The 27,241-nt window shown below is 39.4% G+C and overlaps 1 protein-coding gene across 1 annotated transcript; it reads left to right on the plus strand.

Annotated features, from left to right (window-relative positions):
* On the plus strand, positions 1-27,241 carry adgrl4 (adhesion G protein-coupled receptor L4). Its single transcript, XM_046351802.1, has 16 exons — positions 1-106; positions 629-778; positions 5,019-5,168; positions 8,347-8,496; positions 8,784-8,854; positions 9,172-9,351; positions 9,597-9,780; positions 22,652-22,765; positions 23,012-23,211; positions 23,565-23,744; positions 24,535-24,738; positions 24,967-25,187; positions 25,275-25,341; positions 25,606-25,697; positions 25,991-26,159; positions 26,430-27,241. The coding sequence occupies exons 1-16, from the start codon at positions 61-63 to the stop codon at positions 26,490-26,492; spliced, it is 2,241 nt and encodes a 746-aa protein (XP_046207758.1). The 5' UTR covers positions 1-60; the 3' UTR covers positions 26,493-27,241.

The raw sequence follows: 27,241 nt of genomic DNA on the forward strand, positions 1-27,241 counted from the left end.
AATGGACCACGTCACCAGCCACAGAGTTTCAGCTAAAAGTATTTCTGTCCCAAAGCAAGTATGGAGTCTTTGCTCAAGTCCCAGATGAAACTTGTACTTTTAGCAGGTAAGTGAGTCTATCCATTCTTCTGTCATATAGTATGCACTGTAGCATAGCAGACCCCTTGAACATGGTACAAATACACGTATGTTCTTTGCCATTTCCGTTATGTGTATGTGGGATTTACCAGAGAAAATAATCAGGATGCATGGCGGGATATTTTTTATCCCAAATTCCAGGTCTCCTGGCCTTTTAGTGATCATAGTTGCATAGATATAATTAGGAACTTTGCAGTTGTGCGAGTCCATTTTAATATCAGTCTAACATTACTTCTGAGTAGTTTATTGATGTTGAGCAGGCTTACATATGATTTTTGTCTTTCTGTTATTATATTACCATTTGCTGAAAATGTAAACATTCTTAGTCATAATAGCATAATATGATTGTATGCAACATTCAATACATACCATAGTTCATGGTACCATTGTTCCTTCCATATTGATGAGTTAATGCTGATCTGGTAGTACATTTTTTTTCACATATTTTAATCAATTCACAAAGCAAATGTATTCTATTTTTATCTCATAGCATGGCTTTCCAGTGTTATAGACCCATGCAGATTTTATGACATTTGTCATACATGCCATCAACTTGCCTCGTGTAAAACCCTGAATGGATCCAATATTGCCTGTTACTGCAACCGTGGATACACTGGCGATGGAACCAAGTTTTGTAATGGTAAATATAAGTTCTAGATTTTTTACAAACCTATACAGAACAAGGTTAATTAGGCCTATGGAATACATAGCACTTAAAGGGACATTACACTCAGGTTTAGACCTGATAGGTAGTCTAATGCCTCAACCCCCAAATAAATGAAAAAAAATAGGCTCTATTTTAGGCAATATTGAGTGATTATCCTTGCAGTAATTCAGGGTTAAAAGGGTGTATATTACTGGTCTGTAAAGTAAAGTTGCATAATGATGTCTAAAGGCACAATCCGATATTTTTGTTTTAGTCAAACAACAGCCACCTGGTTGGCTGTAAAGCTGAGGGGATGTAGGATTTTAACCATAGTTCATAGAGGATGCTCTGGATGCAAGGACTGAGAGAGTCCATACGATCAACAGGATTTTGCATAGTGTTATGTTGAGGCTATTTGTTTGTTTACAAAGACTCAAATGGACACCATTAATATAACGATGGAAAAGTTGGGATAAAACGGTTGTACTAAGCTCATTTGGGATTTAGAAGTTATATTATTCAAGCATATTGTAAAGTGTGAAAAACCCTCCAACATTTGACTACCTTTTAACACTAGGAGTAAACTTGAATCATAATCAGCTGATTGTACTTGGATCCTTACTGCATACATACATGTATGTACTGCTTCACATATATGGAAAACTGGTGGTACCCATTTGTCTTATATCTTTCAACAGCAGGCGTACTACCATCATCAGGTCTGCAGGTTTGCAAAAATGAACACTTTCTCTGTCCTGTTTAACAATGTTAAGGCTGGAATTTAATTTACACACTGTCTTTGTTTACAAATTACTGCCTGAGAACACTTGCTATTCTTAAAACGTGAAGAATCTACAGTACCTGTGAGAGGAGTCCACTTGGTGGTAATTCAACGTATACCCAAAACCAATGAGTCAAAACCAATCTGTAATTGAATTTGCGTAAGTACAGCAATGCAGGTTCAATTGAATTGAACCCGGGGTTCATCTGTCCATGTGGACTGGAAGTTACCCAAATCTAATTGGAAATATACACTTAGTATACAAAACATTAGAAACACATTCCTAATATTGAATTCCACCCCCTTTTGCCCCCAGAACAGCCTCAATTTGTTGGGGCATGGACTACAAGGTGTCGAAAGCGTTCCACAGGGATGCTGGCCCATGGCGACTAATGCACTGTTGTGTCAAGTTGGTTGGATATCCTTTGGGTGGTAGACCATTCTTGATACACACAGGAAACTGTTAGGCGTGAAATACCCAACAGTGATGCAGTTCTTTACACACTCAAACCGGTGTGCCTGGCACTTACTAGCATTCCCCATTCAAAGGCACTTTCATCTTTTGTCTTGCCATTTCACACTCAACGGCACACATACACAGTCCATGTCTCAATTGCCACAAGGATTAAAACTCCTTCTTTAGCTACACACCCAGTGAAAATACATTAGGACATTAATTCAATCAAAAAGGGCTTATTTTTCAGACAGCATCGCTTTTAAATAGAACAACACTTGACATACATGTATTCCCATGGTAGAAATGGTCAGATTGAGAATTGAGAAGGGAGAAGGAAAGTATATCAACAATCTTAGCCGTTTTTGTGGCAAGAAAAAAATTCTAGACATGTTAGCAAAGGAAGTTAGCTAACAAATAATAAAGTACTCAGCAGTGAACACAACTTTTTAACAGTGTCACTAAAATAACTGTCTCACTAATTCCTTATTATGAATTTAGTATTTTTATGCTGCATTTTGTGAATCAGGGCTTCCTTGTAAAAGGGACATTGGTCTCAATGGAACTTCCCTGAATAAATTAAGGTTTAATGACATGCTGAAGAAAGGTTAGACAGCTAACATATTGTTAGGGTAACAAACAATTTGGCCAGTTTGTTTAGCTCCAATATTGACTTAACTTTATTACATACACTGATTGTACAAAATATTAGGAACACCACTTCTTTCCATGACATAGACTGACCTATGATCCCTTATTGATGTCACCTGTTAAATCCACTTAAATTAGAGTAGATGAAGGGGAGGAGACAGGTTCATTTTAATGATAGGACCCTTTTTTTCTATTTTCACCTAAAATGACATACCCAAATCTAACTGCCTGTAGCTCAGGACCTGAAGCAAGGACATGCATATTATTGATACCATTTGAAAGGAAACACGTTGAAGTGTGTGGAAATGTGGAATTAATGTAGGAGAATATAACACATTAGATCTGGTAAAAGATAATACAAAGAAAAAAACATGAATTGTTTTTTGTACCGACATCTTTGAAATGCAAGAGAAATGTCATAATGTATTATTCCAACCCAGGCGCAATTTAGATTTTGCCCACTGGAAGGCAGCAGTGTATGTGCAAAGTTTTAGACTGAACCAATGAACCATTGTATTTCTGTTTAAACTGTTGTATCAAGACTGCCCAAATGTGCGTAATTGGTTTATTAATACATTTTCAAGATCATCATTTTGCACTCTCCTCAAACAATAGCACGGTATTATTTTACTGTAAATTGGACAGTCCAGTTAGATTAACAAGAATGTAAGCGTTCTGCCCATATCAGATATGTCTACATCCTGGGAAAAGTTCTTGTTACTTACAACCTATGCTAATCACATTAGCCTATGTTAGCTCACCCGTCCCATGGGGTGAACACCGATCCCGTAGAGGTTAATTAGCACCTTATGGGCACCATCCTCTCAGGCAACTAGCACAATTATTGTAAACTTGGTTCAATCATAATCATTCCTTGTGGTTTCCCCCCCCAACCTATCTACCCTATTGAAATTGTAAACATCAAAGTGTGTTTATCATAACAAAAGGACTGAAATGTGAAAAATTATTGCTCCTGTTGAAAGTGGTCAAATTGTTTTATTGCTCAAGTTCGTCTGTCAGCCAACATTGTTGCATTTAGGTTTGTGGGGCACTTTTGCTAAGTAGTCATATTTCCTTATCTCATCATAATCATGGGGGTTTACATATTCAAGGGCCCGATGTAAATGAAACTGTGGTAATATAAACATACAGTAAATGGCTTCTACACGGAAATACAGTACAAATATGGGTTTTTGAGAATTTACAAAATAAATTTGAACAATATATCACTTCATTAATATAGAGCAGAATTGATGGCCCCATTAAATAAAATATTCCTACTCTAAATTTAAAGATAAAATTATGGACTAAGGTACATTATAATTTTTGCTCCACCAATTAAATGTTCTTAGATTCTAGAGAATAGATATGAGTGGGGAACTATCCCTTTAAGACAGTCAACTTGAGTATTTTGTTTATATCCCTAATGCATATTCATTTTGCTACCATTGTACTGTGAAATCCTATTGAGCTACCCATAGGCTACTCAGAGAAAATGGAAGCCAGTCATTGTCATTATGGAACCCTTTCCTACACAGTGTTTGTGTTAACAATGGCGGTTCAGAGGTCTGGAATCTTAAGGTCATATTTCATCCTGAATATTGTCACCTCCCTTTCTCAGAACTAAGGATATCCCTTCCCGGACAGGCTTTGTACACAAGGTACAGTGGGGGAGGAAGACCAGTATATTCATCATAACTAGACAGATGAACACAACAATTGAAAGTCCTATCGCATCACTTCCAATAAACACTGTGAATAGCTCATGCAGGTGTGTTTTGATGTGAACTGGCATGGTGAATATCTGACGGTTGCCAGATTTTACAAACCAGTTACAACCAGGATGAACTGTGTGCACAGCAAGCTATATCAATGTAGTTAACTTGTATGGGGCTGTAGTAACGTTCCTTGTAAATCTGACTATGACTTGTCTCAGTAATGTTTGAATAATAACCCCTTGTTGATACAGTTAATACTGATAAACAGCTCCTATCCCAAGGCCATCAAATTGTTAAACAGCCACCACCCTTCCCTCTGCCCAGTACCCTACTCTGCCCCTCAGTAACAATCACTAGCCAGCTACGACGGGTATTCTACCCTGCACCGTAGGGACCTGTGCACTATGTACATAGTCATTGATCACTGGTCACGTTACCATACCTACCACTGTAAAAAAAAAAAAAAAAAATTGTGTATTATTGTGTGCTTGTTGACATTTACTACATTGATTGATAGGTTCAGGGAACATAAGCATTTCGCTGCACCCGCCATAACACCTGCTAAACTGTGTACGCAGCATCTAAAATTTAAATGTATTTTGTTTCTGTGTCCTTCTTCCATCATAACAGATGACAATGAATGCCAAAATGTCACTAATATCTGTGGAAACAACAGCAACTGTACCAATACAGAGGGCAGCTACTACTGCACCTGTGCCTCAGGATACACTTCAACCGGGCTGAATCACTTTCAACCAAATGACGGGACAGAATGCACTGGTATTATATAAATATATATATTTATATAGTACCAGTCAAAAGTTTGGACACACCAACTCATTCAAGGGATTTTCTTTATTTTGCTATTTTCTACATAGTATAATAATAGTGAGGACATCAAAACTATGAAATAACACATATGGCATCATGTAGTAACCAGAAAAAGTGTTAAACAAATCAAAATATATTTTAGATTCTTCAAAGTAGCCACCCTTTGTCTTGATGAAAGCTTTGCACACTCCTGGCCTTCTCTCAACCAGCTTCATGAGGAATGCTTTTCCAACAGTCTTGAAGGAGTTCCCACATATGCTCCAATTTATCCCAAACCATCTCAAAATTGCTTGAGTGATTGTGATTGTGGTGATTGTGGAGGCCATGTCATCTGATCCATCCCTCCATCACTCTCCTTGGTCAAATAGCTCTTACACAGCCTGGAGGTGTGTTGGATCATTGTCCTGTTGAAAAACAAATGATAGTCCGACTAAGCGCAAACCAGATGGGATGGCGTATCAATGCAGAATGCTGTGCTTTGAATTCTAAATAAATCACTAACAGTGTCACCAGTAAAGCACCCCCACACCATCACACCTCCTCTTCCATGCTTCACGGTGGGAACCACATATACGGAGATCATCCGTTCACCTACTCTGCGTCTCACAAAGACACGGCGGTTGGAACCAAAAATCTCAAATTTGGACTCATCAGACCTAAGGACAGATTTCCACCAGTCTAATGTCCATTGCTCATGTTTCTTGGCCCAAGCAAGTCTATTCTTGTTATTGGTGTCCTTTACCAGTGGTTTCTTTACAGCAATTCAACCATGAAGGCCTGATTCACACAGTCTCTTCTGAACAGTTCATGTTGAGATGTGTCTATTACTTGACATCAGTGAAGCATTTATTTGGCCTGCAATCTGAGGTGCAGTTCACTCAAATTAACTTATCCTCTGCAGCAGAGGTAACTCTGGGTCTTCTTTTCCTGTGCCGGTCCTCCTGAGAGACAGTTTCATTATAGCGCCTGATGGCTTTTGCCACTGTACTTCAAGAAACTATAATAGTTCAATTTTAATTACTGATGGTCTGTCGTTTCTCTTTGCTTATTTGAGCTGTTCTTGCCATAATATGGACTTGGTATTTTACCAAATAGGGCTATGTTCTGTATACCAATCATTCCTTGTCGCATCACAGCTGATTGGCTCAAAAGCATTAAGTAGGAAAGAAATTCCACAAATTAACTTTTAACAAGACACACCTGTTAATTTAAATGCATTCCAGGTGAATACCTCATGAAGCGGGTTGAGAGAATGCCAAGTTTGTGCAAAGCTGTCATCAAGGCAAAGGTGGCTAATTTGAAGAATCTAAAATCTAAAATATATTTTGATTTGTTTAACACTTTTTTGGTTACCACATGATTCCATATGTGTTATTTCTACAATGTAGAAAATAGAAAAACTAAAGAAAAACCCTGGAATGAGTAGGGGTGTCCGAACTTTTGACTGGTACATTCGGAAAGTACTCAGACCACTTAACTTTTTCCAAATTTTGTTACGTTACAGCCTTATTCTAAAATGTATTAAATTGTTTTTTCCCCTCTCATCAATCTACACACAACACCACATTACAACAAAGCAACAATGGTTTTACAATTTAAAAAAATATAAAAATACAGAAATATGACATTTACATGAGTTTTCAGACCCTTTAATCAATAACTTGTTGAAGCACCTTTGGCAGCGATTACATCCTTGAGTCTTCTTGGGAATGACACTACATACCCAAGGGAGTTTGTCCAATTCTTCTCTGCAGATCCTCTCAAGCTCTGTTAGCTTGAATGGGGAGCGTTGCTGCACAGCTATTTTCAGGTTCAAGTTCGGGCTCTGGCTGGGCCACTCAAGGACATGCAGAGACTTGTGCCGAAGCCACCCCTGCATTGTCTTGGCTTGCGTGCTTGTCCTGTTGGAAGGTGAACCTTCAGCCGAGTCTGAAGTCTTGAGCAGGTTTTCATCAAGGATTTCTCTGTGCTTTTCTCCATTCATCTATCCCTTGTTCCTGACAAGTCTCCCAGTCCCTGCCACTGAAAAGCACCAACACAGCATGATGCTGCCACCACCATTCTTCACCATAGGGATGGTGCCAGGTTTCCTCAAGACATGACGCTTAGCATTCAGGCCAAAGAGTTTCATCTTGGTTTCATCAGACCAGAGAATCTTGTTTCTCGTGTCTGAGAGTCTTTAGGTACCATTTGGCAAACTCCAATTGGGCTGTCATGTGCCCTTTAATGAGGAGAGCTTCCGTCTGGCCACTCTACCATGAAGGCCTGATTGGTGGAGTGCTGCAGAGATGGTTGTCCTTCTGGAAGGTTCTCCCATCTTCACAGAGGCACTCTGGAACTCTGAGTGACCATTGGATTCTTGGTCACTTCCCTGACCAAGGCCATTCTCCCCCGATTGCTCAGTTTGGCCAAGCTCTAGGACAAACCTTCGTGGTTCCAAACTTCTTCCATTTAAGAATGATGGAGGCCACTGTGTTCTTGGGGACCTTCAAAGCTGCAGACATTATTTGGTACCCTTCCCCTGATCTGTGCCTCGACACAATCCTGTCTCGGCGCTCTACGGACAATTCCTTCAACCTCATGGCTTTGTTTTTGCTCTGACATGCACTGTCAACTGTGGGACCTTATATAGACAGGTGTGTGCCTTTCCAAATCATGTCCAATCAATTGAATTTACCACAGGTGGACTCCAATCAAGTTGTAGAAACATCTTAACAATGATCAATGGAAATAGGATGCACCTGAGCTCAATTTCGAGTTTCATACCAAAGGGTCTGAATACTTATGTGAATAAGGTATTTCTGTTTTTTATTTGTAATAAAATGTGCAAACATTTCTAAAAACCTGTTTTTGCTTTGTCATTATGGGGTATTGTGTGTACATTGATGAGGAAAAACACAATCAAATCCATTTTAGAATAAGGCTGTAACGTAACAAAATGTGGAAAAAGTCAAGGGGTCTGAAAACCTTCCGAATGCACTGTATATGTCAGTTTTTTTTCTCCACATTACAATACATATTTAAGAAACTGATATTCAAGATTTTTTCTCAGTTTGAAAATGGCATTCATCAGGGCCTATTTTATGTCTTTCATAAAAAAATACCCTGTTATTCTTTTTACTATTAGATATTGATGAATGCAAGAACGACCAAATCTGTGGGCCATTCTCACATTGCACAAACACAAATGGATCTTTCTCTTGCACCTGCCAAAGAGATTACATTTCTACTTCAGGCACTAAGCGATTTCATACAGAGAATGGGATAATATGTCAAGGTAAGCCTATCAATTCACCCTCAAAATTTTGAAACCAAAGTTGAGGGAATTGGGAGGATACATTATTAAAATTATGCGAGGTTACCATATTATATAAAATCTTAATAAACAAATTGTGAGCACTGTTATCTTAATTATCTTTTAAAAATTAAATATGTAAGAATTTTGGAATGTCCTGGTGATATCATAGTTGTAAATATTGAAATATTGTTAAACAAACAAGCAGTTTTGTGGTTACTCTAGCAGACTGTTAAATTAATATGATGATTCCATATGTTGTATTCCAGAGCATCCCAAGAAAAATTGTCATGACAATGTTGTGTGCCTAACACAAAGTGTCAACAGAACACTTGAATATGTAAGTATTCCAACAAATGAACTAGGAAGGTAGTACCACTTATAATATATAATAGGACACCGCCCTCTGTTGGTCACTATATAGATATTTAATTGGTACATGTGTTTATCAATCAGGATCTCCTATTAGGAATATATGTTAATATCCATGTGTAGAAATGTGCATAGGTCTGAACACTTTTTGTGGGAATAACTTAGTTTAATTGTCTGATTTGCTTTAAGATTTAGTAGACATTTTTAAATTCACCATCCTATTTATCCTATTTGGAGAGGAGGCATCCATTGGAGCTTACTTAATCTTGTCTCTTCCATTTGTAGATCAGAAATCTTACAGATGTTCAGAGCCTGCTGGTGGAGATTGAAAAACAGACGTCGGGAGAGCTGACGTCGGTGGATGTGATCTCCTATGTGGAGGCCCTCTCTCAATCGGCCTCGCTGATGAGCTCTGGGGAGAAGAATCAAACCGCCAAACCAGCCGTGACCAAAGCAACTCTCAGAGTAATCTTTATTTCCACTAGCATTGTTATTGCTTTTTTAGAAGTAGGATACTAAATGTTCTTGGCCTAAGGATATATATATATATATATATGGTTTCTGTCATCATTTGTAAGGCTACTTAAACTTTGCTGCGTTTACATTAAAACAGAGAAAGGGTTGTTCAATCCATGAAAATAAACAGTATGGTTTGTCTTGTTTCTTGATATTCAAAAATGCTTTTGTTTGCCTTCCTTTCTATTCCACAGACATTTTTACATGTGGTGAACAATTTGGTTGAGAAGGATGAGTTGGTGGCGTGGAACAGACTCAAAGAGGAGCACCGGGACCACACCATAACCAAACTCTTACACACAGTGGAGGAGAGTACTTTGACACTGGCCAGGAAATATAAAGCGACAACTGAGATTGAGATCAAAGAGAAAGAAATGGGTAAGAAGAGCACCACACCCATGTCTCTTAGCACGGACACACCTGTAGCAGTTGTCGGTTGAGAGCAGGGGCATTTCTAGGATTTAGGGACATTGGGGGCTTAGCCAGAGATGGAACACTAGTAGGGTAAAAAAAAAAAGCTAAATCTGGTGCACTTTGAGATGAAAATTGAGAGATTAGATATATATTAAGAATTTGTACAAAAAACAAATTATTAAAATAACTAGAAAAGTACATTTCCTGAAGAAAATGTGGTGTGCATGCTAGCTTGTGAAGGATTGATTAATTGAGAGGATAGGATAGCCTGAACATGTGAAAGTTGGTTTGGTGTCTCTAGCGTTACTAATGGTGGGTTATTTTATTCAAATCTTTGCAAATGTATGTAGTTATAGTTTATGAAAGTGTTTAAGAATTTGAAGTCAGGATAGCCTTAACATCTGAATGTTGGTTTGGTGTCTCTAGCTTGAACAGTTCAAGAGTTACTGTTGGTGAGTTATTTTATGCTAATTTAATAATTATTTTTATAGTTTCAGTTGATACGTTTTTTATGAATCGTAAGTGAGGATAGCCTTAACATGTGAAAGTTGTTTTGGTGTCAACAGTTACTGCTGGGGAATTATTTCATGTAAATGTGTGCAAATGTATAGAATTATAGTTCATTTACATAAGTATAGTTGACTTTAACGTTAGGATAGCCTGAACATGTGAAAGTTGGTTTGGTGTCTCTAGCTTGAACAGTTCAAGAGTTACTGTTGGTGAGTTATTTTATGCTAATTTTATAATTATTTTTATAGTTTCAGTTGATACGTTTTTTATGAATCGTAAGTGAAGATAGCCTTAACATGTGAAAGTTGTTTTGGTGTCAACAGTTACTGCTGGGGAATTATTTCATGTAAATGTGTGCAAATGTATAGAATTATAGTTCATTTACATAAGTATAGTTGAATTTAACGTTAGGATAGCCTGAACATGTGAAAGTTGGTTTGGTGTCTCTAGCTTTAACGGTTCAAGAGTTACTGTCGGTGAGTTATTTTATGCTCATTTATATAGTTATAGTTGATAAAGATCTTAAAGAATTTGAAGTTAGGAAAGCCTGAATGTTTTAAAGTTGATCTTACCAAGCCTACCTACATGAATGCCTACAAAAAGGCATAGCCTCTTGTAATTAATTTTTAAAAAACACAAGTATGCATATTGGATTTAGACATTAGATTGCAGGCAATAAGATGCACCAGACAAATTGGGAAGAAATGTAATAATAAAAGAAGTATAAGGAATAACATTACTGTTCTTTCTGACAAGCATATCCTATAATATGAAAGACAATCATAAGTCATGGGAATTGGGCCACTGACTTACATCAACTAGTGTGAAATAAATATATGAAACAGACAATCTCCTGAAGACAACATGGCATAACATAAATCTGCCCAGGGCTACACCCAAATTAGGCTGTCTATCTATTTTCCCTACTCCCCCCATAGGACAAAAAATATACTTCTGGGTTCACAATCTCTTTGTCAATGTGCAATCTTCAACCAAATGTATGCCTGTCCAGTTACCTGGGGGGGGGGGTAATTCTAAAATGATGGTTTAACAAATTCAGGATTCCCTGAACATATCCAGCTTACCTTAACCAGATGAGGGAGATTTCTTGGTTCCAGAATGGCTGCCTCACCTTGAAGTAATTAGACTAACCAAAGTACAGATTGGTCGATCTGACAATTGGCGCGTGCACACAACATTCAAAAAGGTCCTCATGTCGATGACATAAAAGTACATAGATATGGAGTCAAAAGACAGAGCCCAATAAGTCCACAACAAGAAACACTTGTAACAACATACAACAAATATGTTCACTTATTTACCCCAAAATAGTAATATAGCCGCCACAGCAAAATACAGCCTGACAGAAAATTGCAAACAGAGTAAATGTGTAAGTGAACCGGCACTATTCCAATATCTAATAGGCCTAATTTACACATGGCTGATTAGTAATAATCCTTTCACTTTATAGAGCACTTTTATTGCCACGTTGGTGATATTACATGTGAAGGCTATATACCAATATATAAATTGTGGTAGCCTATGTCACAATTGCATTGGTAGGCCCATTCCACAGCCTATGTATGAGGAATACCAATTGATTGAATTCAAATCAAATCAAATCAAATCAAATTTTATTTGTCACATACACATGGTTAGCAGATGTTAATGCGAGTGTAGCGAAATGCTTGTGCTTCTAGTTCCGACAATGCAGTGATAACCAACAAGTAATCTAACTAACAATTCCAAAACTACTGTCTTATACACAGTGTAAGGGGATAAGGAACATGTACATAAGGATATATGAATGAGTGATGGTACAGAGCAGCATACAGTAGATGGTATCGAGTACAGTATATACATATGAGATGAGTATGTAGACAAAGTAAACAAAGTGGCATAGTTAAAGTGGCTAGTGATACATGTGTTACATAAGGATGCAGTCGATGTTGTAGAGTACAGTATATACATATGTATATGAGATGAATAATGTAGGGTAAGTAACATTATATAAGGTAGCATTGTTTAAAGTGGCTAGTGATATATTTACATCATTTCCCATCAATTCCCATTATTAAAATGGCTGGAGTTGGGTCAGTGTCAATGACAGTGTGTTGGCAGCAGCCACTCAATGTTAGTGGTGGCTATTTAACAGTCTGATGGCCTTGAGATAGAAGCTGTTTTTCAGTCTCTCGGTCCCAGCTTTGATGCACCTGTACTGACCTCGCCTTCTGGATGATAGCGGGGTGAACAGGCAGTGGTTCGGGTGGTTGATGTCCTTGATGATCTTTATGGCCTTCCTGTAACAACGGGTGGTGTAGGTGTCCTGGAGGGCAGGTAGTTTGCCCCCGGTGATGCGTTGTGCAGTCCTCACTACCCTCTGGAGAGCCTTACGGTTGAGGGCGGAGCAGTTGCCGTACCAGGCGGTGATACAGCCCGCCAGGATGCTCTCGATTGTGCATCTGTAGAAGTTTGTGAGTGCTTTTGGTGACAAGCCGAATTTCTTCAGCCTCCTGAGGTTGAATAGGCGCTGCTGCGCCTTCTTCACGACGCTGTCAGTGTGAGTGGACCAATTCAGTTTGTCTGTGATGTGTATGCCGAGGAACTTAAAACTAGCTACCCTCTCCACTACTGTTCCATCGATGTGGATAGGGGGGTGTTCCCTCTGCTGTTTCCTGAAGTCCACAATCATCTCCTTAGTTTTGTTGACGTTGAGTGTGAGGTTATTTTCCTGACACCACACTCCAAGGGCCCTCACCTCCTCCCTGTAGGCCGTCTCGTCGTTGTTGGTAATCAAGCCTACCACTGTTGTGTCGTCCGCAAACTTGATGATTGAGTTGGAGGCGTGCGTGGCCACGCAGTCGTGGGTGAACAGGGAGTACAGGAGAGGGCTCAGAACGCACCCTTGTGGGGCCCCCGTGTTGAGGATCAGCGGGGAGGAGATGTTGTTGCCTACCCTCACCACCTGAAAAGCAGAGTGCTTTTCATGACAACACGGGCAACAATATCTTCTACGTTTAGTTTTAACACCAGAAATGTAAAACTTTTTTTTATCATGTTGCCTAGTGTTGTTCATTTGAGATTAGCAAAACATCGCTGGCAGTCAATTGACCACAGCCAACAGTGCCTGCGATTCTGTAAAAGTCCTCCTTGATTATATGGACATGTTCATGGCCAAAAAAAGTATTCAATGCGAAGCAGACTCTTCTTATGGCTCTACACACAGTTGCCTTTCCAAATCGTTCTGCATCACCCAAATTGTACAGGAAACTTTGTGGGGGGGAAAATCCCTAAATAATGCACAGAGTTTTTAGGCCTATAGCAGTCGGGGATGTAGGGGATGAGTAATTTGAAAGACAATAGCAAGGAATTTCTCTAATCTCAAATTCGCCCTGCCGCCTTCAAGCTAACCCCAGCCAAACAGAGACTGCACGCTGTTTTTGTTGTTTCTGTAACTACCTTACAGTTGTTGTGATTTTAATTTGATTCGATTTATTTGCCACAACTACACGTGGACATTAATTTAAAATCATCTAGGATGACACAAAAATGAGACACCTAAATGTACAGTTTAAGTAGATTATATTGATTATGCCCAAAAGATACCCTACATTTAATCCATTGATTTAATATACTATATTTTCGGGGCAATCCAAACTGCTCCTTTTAACAAATTCCACTCCCTAAACCACCTCACTCACTTGAAGAAAAGTGTTTATCGCTACGTTACAGTAGGTGGCAGAACCTCTTAAACCCCACAGAAGAAGCCAAAAATCCTTCAACGGGAAGTTACCATCCATCCTTCGTATGCTAGCTTGGTAGCTAGCTCAAGCTGGCTAACATTAGCCACACCTCATGCTCTTTACAGACATTGGCATTTGATTGGCTTCAACATTTTCATCGTATTAAAACGATGACCAGCAACAAAGTTTGTTTTTCAATCACCCACTTGGGTATAATCAATTAGGATATGGCATGTGGGTACCTGCTTCTATAAACCAATGAGGAGATGGGAGAGGCAGGACTTTCAGTGCAATCTGCTTTAGAAATAGAAGAGTTCTATTTTAGCCTTTGGCAACGCAGACGCTCGCGAGCAGTGTGGGTGCAATAATTGAATAACATAGATAGTAGTCAGGGTATTAGTCTGCTCTCTCTTTGCTTTTCATCTGCGTTTATGTTTTAGTTCTGTTATAGCTGGTTTCCAGAAGTTGTGCTCTAGCTTGCAGACGATAAACGTGGGGATTTGCTAGGCTGGCTAGGCTAATACCTAGTTGGCGAAATAGCTAACATTAGCTGGCTGGCTAAGATAACTTTATATAGCTACCATTCTTTGATAACTGGATTACTTTAATGTAGCTGTAAACTAGGTGTTGATAGTGACTGGCTGACTCATTCAGTGCTAACGTCAGCAGGCTGACTAATAGAGCTAACGTTAGCAGGCTAGTTTGCTAGTAACCTTGCAAGTTGATTTCTAACAATAAATTCATAAAGCATTTGCTTTTTTAAAATTGGCTGAAAATGTAATTGAACCAGCATGGGTGCAATGAGTGCAAAATGTGGTTTAATTTGAAGTTATACATACAAAGTTATTTCTGTTGGAGTTTATGTTATGGTGAATAGGCTTGCTTGCCAGGTCCTTCATATTACATCAAATCCCAGAAAAACATTTTCACTTTGGCATTCTTCAGAATTCTGATAGAAAAATAGAAAAGTGAGGTGTAACTTTGCATTGGGTCTTTGCATGTGCATACTAGTGCAAATCCATATGTTAAGTGGGGTGACATTTATGCTACCCAACCTTTAATTACATAATATGTTTGAAACTTAACGCACGTTAACTTTAAATAACAAATAAAATAATAATTATGATATAATTATTTTATCTATATAGGTGTGAAAAATGTGTTCATGCACACCAAAGACGGCATTAATGATACGAAGTAAAATGAAGATGGCACTTCTAAAAGCCTATTTCACACCATAGACTCCTTCATTTTGATTTCAGCACAAATGTTATAGCCTGGATTTTGAATCGTGCATGGAAAAAGTGGATCATTCAACGAAGACGTTGGATCGTGTTAGTTATCTAGTAAAACAATGGTCAAATCAACACGTTTGGAAATGTTTCTCGCTTTTAGTTTTCTCGGCTGTTTATGCACCAGATTGGAATGAAACTTTTTTTGTTCAAGTAAGTAACGTTTCTACTTTCCTTAATTTCTGTGTAGTTTTACTTGTGTAATGTCAACAAGGACAATAATGCAAGCTAGCTAGCCAACCTTAGCCAGCTAATTAACGTTCCTTGGCTATCTAGCTTGTTAACTTTAGCTAGCTAGCTAAATGCTGTTAAGTTGCTATCTTATTGTGTCTTTGCTAGCCAAGTTACTTAGCAAACTAGCTTACTAACGTTAGATGGCTTGTTAATGTTAGTTAGTCAATGTTGTTAGCTAGCTAGTTAACTAACATGATATGTACATTCAGATGAGAAAATAGCCCCTTTATTAATGTAGCTAATCTGGTACGGGTGGTAGGGAAGGGAAATATGTTAACATAGTGTGCCATTTCTAATACTTTCTAATCCTACATTTTGTAGCATCCGCCACACCGTCGACTTCAGGTCCTATCTTGTACCATCGCCACAAACTGGATAATTGCATGCTGCTACTGGACAGTATGTTGTCCAACTCACTTTGCATATGGGAAAACAATGTCCACTATGGATATCCATGTGGGCAATGTAATCATTTGTTATATATTGTTTATGTACAATGTCACTTATTTGATTGCTTTACTGAATCACTTTGATTACTGTCACTTTTTTTGCCATTGCACTGTCAATAAATGTATTTTATTTATTTATTTGTCGTCACCTGTTGAACCAGGACTGGCCTTAGTTATCGTATATGTTTTGGACACACATAATCAAACTGAAAAAATGTTGCCCCCGGCTGTAGTGTCGGGAGAAGGGTGGCTGGGTCATGTGAAAACAGTGTCACGTCAGCAGGAGGAACATGGCTGCAACCTATCAGGAGTTCCCCGTCAATGAGGACGATGGGCAAAAAGAGCTGTTACACGGCACCTGACAACGTCCTTCCGAATGCCCATTGCTAACTGGGTTGTTGTTCAACACGACGTGCCATTCCATAATGGCTGCTGTGGCTACTGCTTGCTAGCTACCATGTTTAAAAAACAGCAGTTCGGCCTTCTCAGTGTAACAGTTGGGATAATGGGATAATTCAGAGTACAACGCATGTCTCATCCCGATATCTCATGCCAACTCCGCAGTGTCTTAATCTACACAGGAAGCCTGTCCGACCCTAGTGCGTCTGTAAGCCAGCTGGTCGGCTCTGCTTGCTAACGTACAACTTGCAATTAAAAAATTATTCGACCATCAAAAGGTTTGGGGCTGGAGTAAAAACATATGGGGTTGATGTCCCAGAAGCACACACTGTACAACTTTTCCCTTTAAATTGACAGCATTATGCTGGCTCCGGAGTTGCCAGCTTAGTACTGCAATATAACTTTACAGCAGAGATGCTGTAATATATTTTACAATACTATTTTCCTTATTGTAAAACATTACTGCAGTAGAAATATCTGTTATAAAGCAACATTACAGTATTAAGCTGGAAATTCTAGTGCCAGTATAATGCTGTAAATGTACAGTGTAATTCTCCCTGAAATCTAAATGTGTAAAACAAAAACATACAGTTGATGTTGAAAGTTTTATACATAGGTTGGAGTCACTAAAAGTTGTTTTTCAACCGCTGCCAAAACTAGTTTAATTCACTGTATCACAATTCCAGTGGGTCAAAAGTTTACATACACATGTTGACTGTGCCTTTAAATAGCTTGGAAAATACCAGAAAATGATGTCATGGCTTTAGAAGCTTCTGATAGGCTAATTGACGTCAATTGGAGGTGTACCTGTGGATGTATTTCAAGGCCTACCTTAAAACTCAGTGCCTCTTTGTTTGACATCATGGGGAAATAAGCCAAGAATAATAAGCCCAAAAAATGGTAGACCATTACAAGTCTGGTTCATCCTTGGGAACAATCTCCAAATGCCTGAAGGTACCACTTTCATCTTTACAAACAATAGTACGAAAGTATAAACACCATGGGACCACGCAGCCATCATACCGCTCAGAAAGGAGATGCGTTCTGTCTCCTAGAGATGAACGTACTTTGGTGCAAAAAGTGCAAATCAATCCCAGAACAACAGCAAAGGACCATGTGAAGATGCTGGAGGAAACAGGCACAAAAGTATCTATATCCACAGGAAAACGAATCCTATATCGACATAACCTGAAATTCCGCTCAGCGAGGAAGAAGCAACTGCTGCAAAACTGCCATAAAAAAGCCAGACTACGAATTGCAACTGCACATGGGGACAAAGATCGTACTTTTTGGAGAAATGTCCTCTGGTTTGATGAAACAAAAATAGAACTGTAACCTAAGACAGGGAATGTTTACTCGGACTAAATTTCAGGAATTGCGAAAAACTGAGTTTAAATGTATTGGGCTAAGGTGTATGTAAACTTCTGACTTCAACTGTACATTTTTACATGAAATACATTTATTCAAATTGGTGACAACATATTAACATAATTGACAATGAAGTAACAACAGTTAACATAAGAGCATCATTAGAACACTCACTTATAAACTATATTGTGTGCCTGTGCATTGGAGATGTGGGGGAGAGAGAGAGAGATGGAGTTAAAATTGGGATTGGCTACAATCCTAGATCTATGATCAGGAGCAACTCTATTCTGGGTATGGTGTGTCAGAGGTGGTGAAACACACAACGGGGCAGTTTGGGCAGGAGAGCATCCAGGAGAGAGAAGTCAGTGCAGCAGCAAGCGTTCCCCATGAGTTGCAATAACAATCCTCCTCATTTCTGATTTGTTAGCTCTTCTCACCCCTAGGGCAACCATAGAAAAATAAAGAATACAGTATAATGAGAGACAGAGCCCACCAGGGCTGTTACTCTGTGGGCAAAAAGAAAGATGACAAGGGACAGATCAATAATGTGTGTGTGTGTGTGTGTGTGTCTGTACTTACCACACTAGAGGACTTCATTCAAACTCAGTGAGCTCTTGGAATTATTGGGGTTGTTGGGCCAGTAACCAAAAAGTTGCTGGATCCAATCCCTGAGCTGACAAGGTAAAAATCTGTCATTCTGAACAAGGAAGTTAACCCACTGCTCTCAGGTAGGCTGTCGTTGTAAATAAGAATTTGTTCTCAACTGACTTGCCTAGTTAAATAAAAACATGTGTTTGGCCCTCATGTTTCCTGAGCTGAAATAAAAGATCCCAGAGTTTTCCATATCCACAAAAAGCTTTCAAATTTTGTCCACATATTTGTTTAAATCCCTGTTAGTGAACATTTCTTCCTTACCAAGCTAACCCATCCACCTGACAGTTGTGGAATATGAAGAAGCTGATTAAACAACACGATCATTACACTGGTGCACCTTGTGCTGGGGGACAATAAAAGGCAGCTTTAAAATGTGCAATTTTGTCACATCACAATGCCACAGATGCCTTAAGTTTGAGGGTGCATGCAATTGGCATGCTGACAGCAGGAATGCCCACCAGAGTTGTTGTCAGAGAATTGAATGCTAATTTCTGTACCAAAAGCCGCGTCCAACGTCGTTTTAGAGAATTTGGCAGTACGTCCAACCGGCCTCACAACTACAGACCACGTGTACCCACACCAGCCCAGGACCTCCACATCTGGCTTCTTCACCTGCGAAATCATCTGAGACCAGCCCCCCCCGATAGCTGATGAAACTGTGGGTTTGCACAACTGAAGAATGTCTGCACAAACTGTCAGAAACCATCTCAGGGAAGCTCATCTGTGTGCTCATCATCCTCACCAGGGTCTTTACCTAACTGCAGTTTGGCGTTGTAACCAACTTCAGTGGGTAAATGCTCACCTTCGATGGCTACTGGCACACTGGAGAAGTGTGCTCTTCACGGATGAATCCCGGTTTCAACTGATGGCGTCATGTGTTCGAGCGGTTTGCTGATGTCAATATTGTGAACAGAGTGCCCCATTGTGGCGGTTAGGTTATGGTATGGGCAAGCATAAGCAATGGTTAACAAACACAATTACATTTTATCGATGGCAATTTGAATGCACAGAGATACTTTGACAAGATCCTGAGGCCCATTGTCGTGCCATTCATCCGCCGCCTTCACCTCATGTTTCAGCATGATAATGCACGGCCCCATGTCACAAGGATCTGTACACAATTCCTAGCTGAAAATGTCCCAATTCTTCCATGACCAGCATACTCACCCGACATGTCACCCATTGAACATGTTTGGGATGTTCTGCATCGACGTGTACAACAGCGTGTTCCAGTTTCCGCCAATATCCAGCAACTTTGCACAGCCATTGAAGAGGAGTGGGACAACATTCCACAGACCACAATCAACAGCCTGAACCACTCTATGCGAAGGAGATGTGTCATGCTACATGAGGGAAATGGTAGTAATACCAGATACTGACTGGTTTTCTGATCCACTCCACTAACTATTCTTTGAAGTTATCTGTGACCAACAGATGAATATCTGTATTCCCAGTGAAAATGTGTGAAATCCATAGATTAGGGCCTAGTTTATTTATTTCAATTGGCAGATTTCCTAATGAACTGTAACTCGGTAAAATATTTGAAATTGTTGCATGTGCATTTATATTTTCTGTGTAGTTTATGAAATCAATTGAGGCAATGAACAAATACAAATAAGACGACTAGATTCACCTATTTCAATTCAATAAAACATTGATATACCAGACTCACAACATTTTCCTTTCTTTCTCTGCCACCAAATGTGTATATACTACTGGTAAAGCGAACAGGTTTGGCTAATACTGTAACATTATGCAACAAAGTTTGAGGGCATATATGAATACGGCTGAGAGCCGAACAGTGACAGGTTGTTGCCGTTCATGCTCTCCCCATTTAGCATACTGTATCACTGGACATCTAGATGGGTACCAATATTAGTCATTTCTTTTGTAGGCTGTTATCTTACTTGACATATAATCCTGGGAGGAAAAATTATTGGCCACGTTACTACCTACCTATGGTGACACTGTGATACAGCTCCCCAGTGAAATCACTTTAGATCGGAAAGCACCTCGATACAACACCCGTCATTCGCTGCAGCTGTGATTTATGTGTTAAATGCGGCCTTTCAATCATAATGTTGTGCCGGTAATATATTTTGAACTGCTAGAAACGAGCCATTTTCTCTGTAGTAATGGTGAAAACATAATGGTCACTAATCTGCACTCAGAGCCTGAGGGAGAGCGACGCCTATCATCACAACAATCGTTATCAGGGTGATTTGTTTTTTCACTAGGTATCACAGAAATATATTTATGAGCAATTTAGGGCAGACCTAAATTGCTTGTGTCAGCTTGAGCTAGCTTATTATAGCTAGCTAGCAAATGTAAGGCAGCTAGCTAGCTAGCTAGGAAAACATGTAGTAATTCAACATTGGTTAGCAATAAAGATAAAGTGTTGGTATAAAGATAAAGTCAAGGTACCTTCCCAGCAGCTGCTAAAAATATTATTCCACTTCACAGCAGCTTCAAGAAGATATTTTACTAAAATAGTCTAGCTTTATATCTCACCTGACAGTATGAGGTTGGCACCTGAAACCGATCATTTGAATCTACAGTAGGAAAAATATATTTACTGTAAAAACGTACAGTATGTTGGATTATTTTTTACTCCAGGCTTCCAATTACAGGTAATAACACTATTTTCATAATGGTACCCATAAATCAGTGAAATCCACAGCAATAATAGTGTAAAACAGATTGACTTATTTTTTTCTGTGCATTCAGTGATTTACTGTTGACATGACTGAAAAGTCTTTTGCAGGCCTAATGGCCGATTGTACTTGGCACCTCTGAACAGAGTGCCAACCGTAATTTGCAAATTGACCTTCTCCAGATCCTTCAGGTTTCGGGGCTGTCGCTGGGCAATACGGACTTTCAGCTCCCTCCCAAAATGTTCTATTGGGTTCAGGTCTGGAGACTGGCGAGACCACTCCAGGACCTTGAGATGTTTTTTACGGAGCCACTCCTTAGTTGCCTTGGCTGTGTGTTTTGGGTTGTTGTCATGCTGGAAGACCCAGCCACTACCCATCTTCAATGCTCTTATTGAGGGAAGGAGGTTTTTGGCCAAGATTTCGCGATACATGGCCCATCCATCCTCCCCTCAATACAGTGCAGTCATCCTGTCCCCTTTGCAGAAAAGCAACCCCAAAGAATGATGTTTCCACCTCCATGCTTCACAGTTGGGATGGTGTTCTTGGGGTTATACTCATCCTTCTTTTTCCTCCAAACACTGCGAGTGGAGTTTAGACCACAAAGCTCTATTTTTGTCTCATTAGACCACATGACCTTCTCCCATTCCTCCTCTGGATCATCCAGATGGTCATTGGCAAACTTCAGACGGACCTGGACATGCACTGGCTTGAGCAGTGCGCTGCAGGATTTTATTCCATGACGGTGTAGTGTGTTACTTATGGTTTTCTTTGAGACTGTGGTCCCAGCTCTCTTCAGGTCATTGACCAGGCCCTGCCGTGTAGTTCTGGGCTGATCCCTCACCTTCCTCATTATCATTGATGCCCCGCAAGGTGAGATCTTGCATGGAGCCCCAGACCGAGGGTGACTGACCGTCATCTTGAACTTCTTCCATTTTCTAATAATTGCGCCAACAGTTGTTGCCTTCTCACCAAGCTGCTTGCCTATTGTCCTGTAGCCCATCCCAGCCTTGTGCAGGTCTACAATGTTATCCCTGACGTCCTTACACAGCTCTCTGGTCTTGGCCATTGTGGAGAGGTTGGAGTCTGTTTTACTGAGTGTGTGGACAGGTGTCTTTTATACAGGTAACTACACCTGTTTGAACTTGTTAATACAGAAAAACGAACAGGTCTGTGAGAGCCGGAATTCTTACTTGTTGGTAGGTGATCAAATACTTATGTCATGCAATAAAATGCAAATGAATTACTTTTCTGGATTATTTTTTTTTGATTCCGTCTCACAGTTGAAGTGTACCTATGATAAAAATTACAGACCTCTACATGCTTTGTAAGTAGGAAAAAATGCAAAATCGGCAGTGTATCAAATACTTGTTCTCCCCACTGTATTTAGTTAAAGTCAGTTTTATGCTGAAAAGTGTTTATATGTGTTAAGATCTTGGTTTATTGGAAATCCGTTCTCTATTGACGCAGATGCTGTATTAATCAGATAATTATTATTCCACTCAACTGAATCATTTCTGTTATTTCATTTACAGAAATGAAACTCTACACTTTTGATGTCCAGCAAACAAAGAAAACAGAGCTCTCTGTCTCCATGGGAGGAGATCGTATCAACTTAAATCCTAAAAGGCAGAAGGGAAACAAAAATGGTAAGAGATCAGATTAAAGGGAAAAAACATTCACTATGACAACATTAAGACATTATTGTCAGCTAAAGATGCATTTAAATGAGATGAGAATCTTATCAAAGTAACAAGTCAAATGTTATTGTTTTGGGGGGAACCTCTACATTTGTCAAATGTAGAACCAAACACTAGCACTTACTGTATCAACACTTGACATAAACTTCAATATTACTACATTCGAATTCAATCAATTTTTTTTCTTTACATCAGGAAGTGTGTCCATAGTTTTCCTGCGGTATGACAGTGTCGGTGGCATCCTGAAACCAAACACTGACCCTGGTGTTACAGACTACACGAGCTACGCAGCAACAGGGGAAATCACTGTGAACTCTCGGGTGATAGCGGCTGCCATCAAGCCTGCTGACATGTACCAGCTGGACCATGTGACCTTCACTCTCAGACACACAGAGGTATGTTTGCAGTCACGCAGACAGCCTAGACTCATCCATTAGCTCTCCAGTGGCAGACCGCTAACTTGTGACACAAACACAAAATTCCAACACTCCTGTAAATCCTGTTTTGATGTCAATGGGAGATTTGTGTTACAATTTAAGTTAAGTTATGGAGAGTTGTGATTCATGTGTATGGCCATATGTTAGTTTAAAAGTGCATGCAGGCACGATATGGTCGTTCAGTATTTCCACAATCAAAAGGTAGCCATTTGTTTACACAAACCACCTTATTTATTTTGTACCTTTTTCAAAAACATATTTTGCCATAACATATCCAATTCCTATCCTATTTCATTCCCTTTCTTTTGAAGCCTATTGACACTAAAGATGATGTAACCAAATGTGCCTTTTGGGAGTACGATCCGGCCAGCATGCAGGGCCATTGGGCCACACAGGGCTGTGAGCAAACCCACGTCAACAGCACCACCACCACATGCTCCTGCAATCACCTCACACACTTCGCCATTCTTATGTCTTCTGGACGGGCCAACGTAAGTGTCTATACCATCCATATGAATGTATTCCAATCCCCTGTGGCTGTCTTGTTGGTGATCTGAACATCTTTCATGAAAGGCCAAATGGAAGTGATTTTTAATAGAAAAGACAAGCTAACTTGTATTTAGATTTTTTTTAAAGGAGAGTGGAATTGCACCCTCTTTCATATTTTTTGTTGTTTATTCAGACAGCACATAAATATAGAGTGATATAGGGCAGGATAATAGAAAATGGTGATTGAACCCACAACCTTTTGGGCTCTATGCATAGTATTGGCGGCTATACCATTCAACCACACCTACTAGATTGTAGGTGTAACCTCTCAAACTCTGACGCCTTCCGGTGGCCTTTTCTAAACAACACATAATATTGTAAACTACCCTCATAAAGTACCGGGATACAGCAGGCCAAAAGAAAACTGAAATGTACAGCTTTTTTGTTTGAGGAAAAGAAGATTTGAAAGTCTAGGTTTGAAATAAAATATGTCCCCAATTACTGTTCCAAAAGGATAAAAAATATATATTTTAAAAAATTAAGTTAATTGTTTACCTAATGGTGTCGCTCTAAACATGTGCAAATTCCCATAGGAACACACCCATTTGAAAAGCACAGGGCATTCTTATGACATTGCCAGCAGTAAGATGCGAGTTTGATTTCCAAAACCACAAGGGCTGAAGCTTTCGAATGATATGTCACTTTCTATTTTCTGACAACAACAAAACTAGGGGAGAAGCAGGGAGCTGTAAAAATGATTCACCTTTCCATTGTGTTGGTTCTTCTTTTCAGATGGCGGCCCACTACAACATTCTGACCAGGATCACTCAGCTGGGAATGATCATCTCAATCATCTGCCTGTCCATGTGCATCTTCACCTTCTGGTTCTTCAGTGAGATACAGAGTACCAGAACCACCATTCACAAGAACCTGTGCTGCAGCCTCTTCATGGCTGAGTTCATCTTTCTGGTCGGGATCAATATGAACACCCATAAAGTGAGCACTGACTGCACTTCGACTCCAGTAAATATTGAACAGTACATTCTTGAACATATAAAGACAGTATGTTGAATAAAGGGAACCTGTGTGTGCATTTGTGCCTCCGTCTGTATCTCATTTGCATTTGTTTACATGTGCAGTCACCCTTGCCTTATATGATTTCATAGATGGTAAGTCTGTCTAATTTGATAAAGGTCCATTTTGTTTCTCCTTCTCTGCCCTCAGCTATTCTGCTCTATCATTGCTGGGCTTCTCCATTATTTCTTCTTAGCGGCTTTTGCCTGGATGTGCATTGAGGGGATCCATCTGTACCTGATAGTGGTTGGTGTCATCTACAACAAAGGATTCCTGCATCGCAACTTTTACATCTTTGGATATGGAAGCCCTGCAGTGGTGGTGGCCATTTCGGCTACACTTGGCTCCAAGTATTATGGTACCAATAAAGTGTAAGTAGAAAAAGGGAGTGTGCTTGTTAGGTGTTATTGTAGCACTACACACCAGCATGTGGTTAAATAATGTTTTATGTTTCAAAGGTGTTGGCTGAGCACAGAAAATAACTTTATTTGGAGTTTCATTGGGCCTGCGTGTTTGATTATCCTGGTAAGGTTCAACATTTTAATTTCATCATATTATTTTCAATACATTTTCACACATTTTATTTGACGTTCAAGAATTTCCTTTCTTTCAGAAATATCTGGAAACACTGATTAAATCATTTACAACATGTTATCATTTTGCATGTCAGTAATGAGTAATAAAGTTTGTCATTCCACAATTACATCAAAAAGTTGTTTACTCCAAAGAACATATTGCAGTAGTCCTAGGTTGTTTCTCATGGTTTTGTATGCGTCTATCCGGTCTAAGGTCAATCTCCTGGCTTTTGGAGTGATCATTTACAAAGTGTACCGACACACTGCTGTGAAGAAGCCAGAGATTAGCCATTACCAAAACATAAGGTAAGCTTGATAAAAACATCCCAAGAATGTATTGACTTCATGCCAAAGACCAAGTGTTTGTTGAGGAAAACTCAACATGTGTAAAAAAATTAATTTAAAAAATAAAGATTACTACAGTTAGTAAAATTGTCACACAGAAGTATTGAATATTGAGCAGATACTTTACGTTAGGGCATAACTTGAGCTACAAACGTTAGCATTAAGCTGATTGTATGAGCCTTAGTTAAGCACACATACTGTACATCACGTCAGAATATGGCTCACAATGACAAAACCATATATGGTCCTTCCAGGTCCTGTGCTCGTGGTGCCCTTGCCCTTCTGTTCGTCCTGGGCGCCACCTGGACATTTGGCGTGTTGCACATTCTCAATGAGACGACCCTCACAGCCTATCTCTTCACCATTGCCAACGCTTTCCAAGGGATGTTCATCTTCATCTTCCTCTGTGTGTTGTCCAGAAAGGTAAAACCTTTCTCTAAAATAGGTTCATAATTATGGCCAGGGGTTTTTCCTGACCACATGACCTGACCAGGAGAAACGCAGGGTCCAGAGTTTTGCCTGGACATATCATATGGTCAGGAGATAAACAACTTCTGGCCCTATTTGTAATTACTTTAGCATTCCTTCATTTAATTTCTTTATTATAAAAAATGTTGTAATATTTTACCTCATCCACACACTGAGGCTAACTAATGTGTGTAACACATTCCCCATTCCATTTGACTTTACCAGATCCAAGAGGAGTATTACCGGCTGTTCAAAAATGTGCCATGTTGTTTTGAGTGCCTGAGATGAACAAGGCTGCGAAATCCAGAGGGCCCATCATCGGCAAAAGTTACTGGGGGACTCTGGAGTCTTTTTTTAAAAGTAGAGTACAGCACTGCAATATCTTTACCCCAATGTATGCTTTGTTTACCAGGCAAAGAGAATAATAATGAGAACAGACTTGTTCAACTGATGTAAATTGTTCATGTAGCAAATAATGTGTTTAAATCTATCTAGTGTTTAAATCTATTTTGTCTTCTCGTAAGATTGACTTAAAGACTCTGGGAAATGACATTGCCACAAGCAGCACCACAGCTTTGCGATAAGTGAGATGTAAGAATTCTCTCTCACACACAGCAGTATCTGCGCATGTGCACGGGTTCGCTTCACCACGGGCCCAAAACAGCTGAGTTGTTGCTGAAATTGACCCACTATGCTTTTTACATCTACAGCACATCGCTGAGTTGACCTTAAATATTCTACATTTTGACTTGTAAGGAATTTTGGAGGGTTCGTTTTTTATCACTAAACATTTCACTGTCTTATCTTAAACCTAGAATATTACTTCTGTTCTATTTTTATCTAATGACTGAGCATTCTCACATTACTTAACAGTTTCTCAGATACCTTATTAACTTGGTGCTCACCAGTTTGCACTTCTGTTTTCTATCAAAATCTCTCTTCATTGTTAGCAGATCGGGGATAAGGGTAGTACACCAACACGGCATGGTATGTCCTATTAAGTATTTCCTTTTAATAAAGATTCTGCTTTTTCAGTA

This window comes from Oncorhynchus gorbuscha, linkage group LG06, assembly GCF_021184085.1.
Source record: "Oncorhynchus gorbuscha isolate QuinsamMale2020 ecotype Even-year linkage group LG06, OgorEven_v1.0, whole genome shotgun sequence".
Classification (NCBI taxonomy): domain Eukaryota; kingdom Metazoa; phylum Chordata; class Actinopteri; order Salmoniformes; family Salmonidae; genus Oncorhynchus; species Oncorhynchus gorbuscha.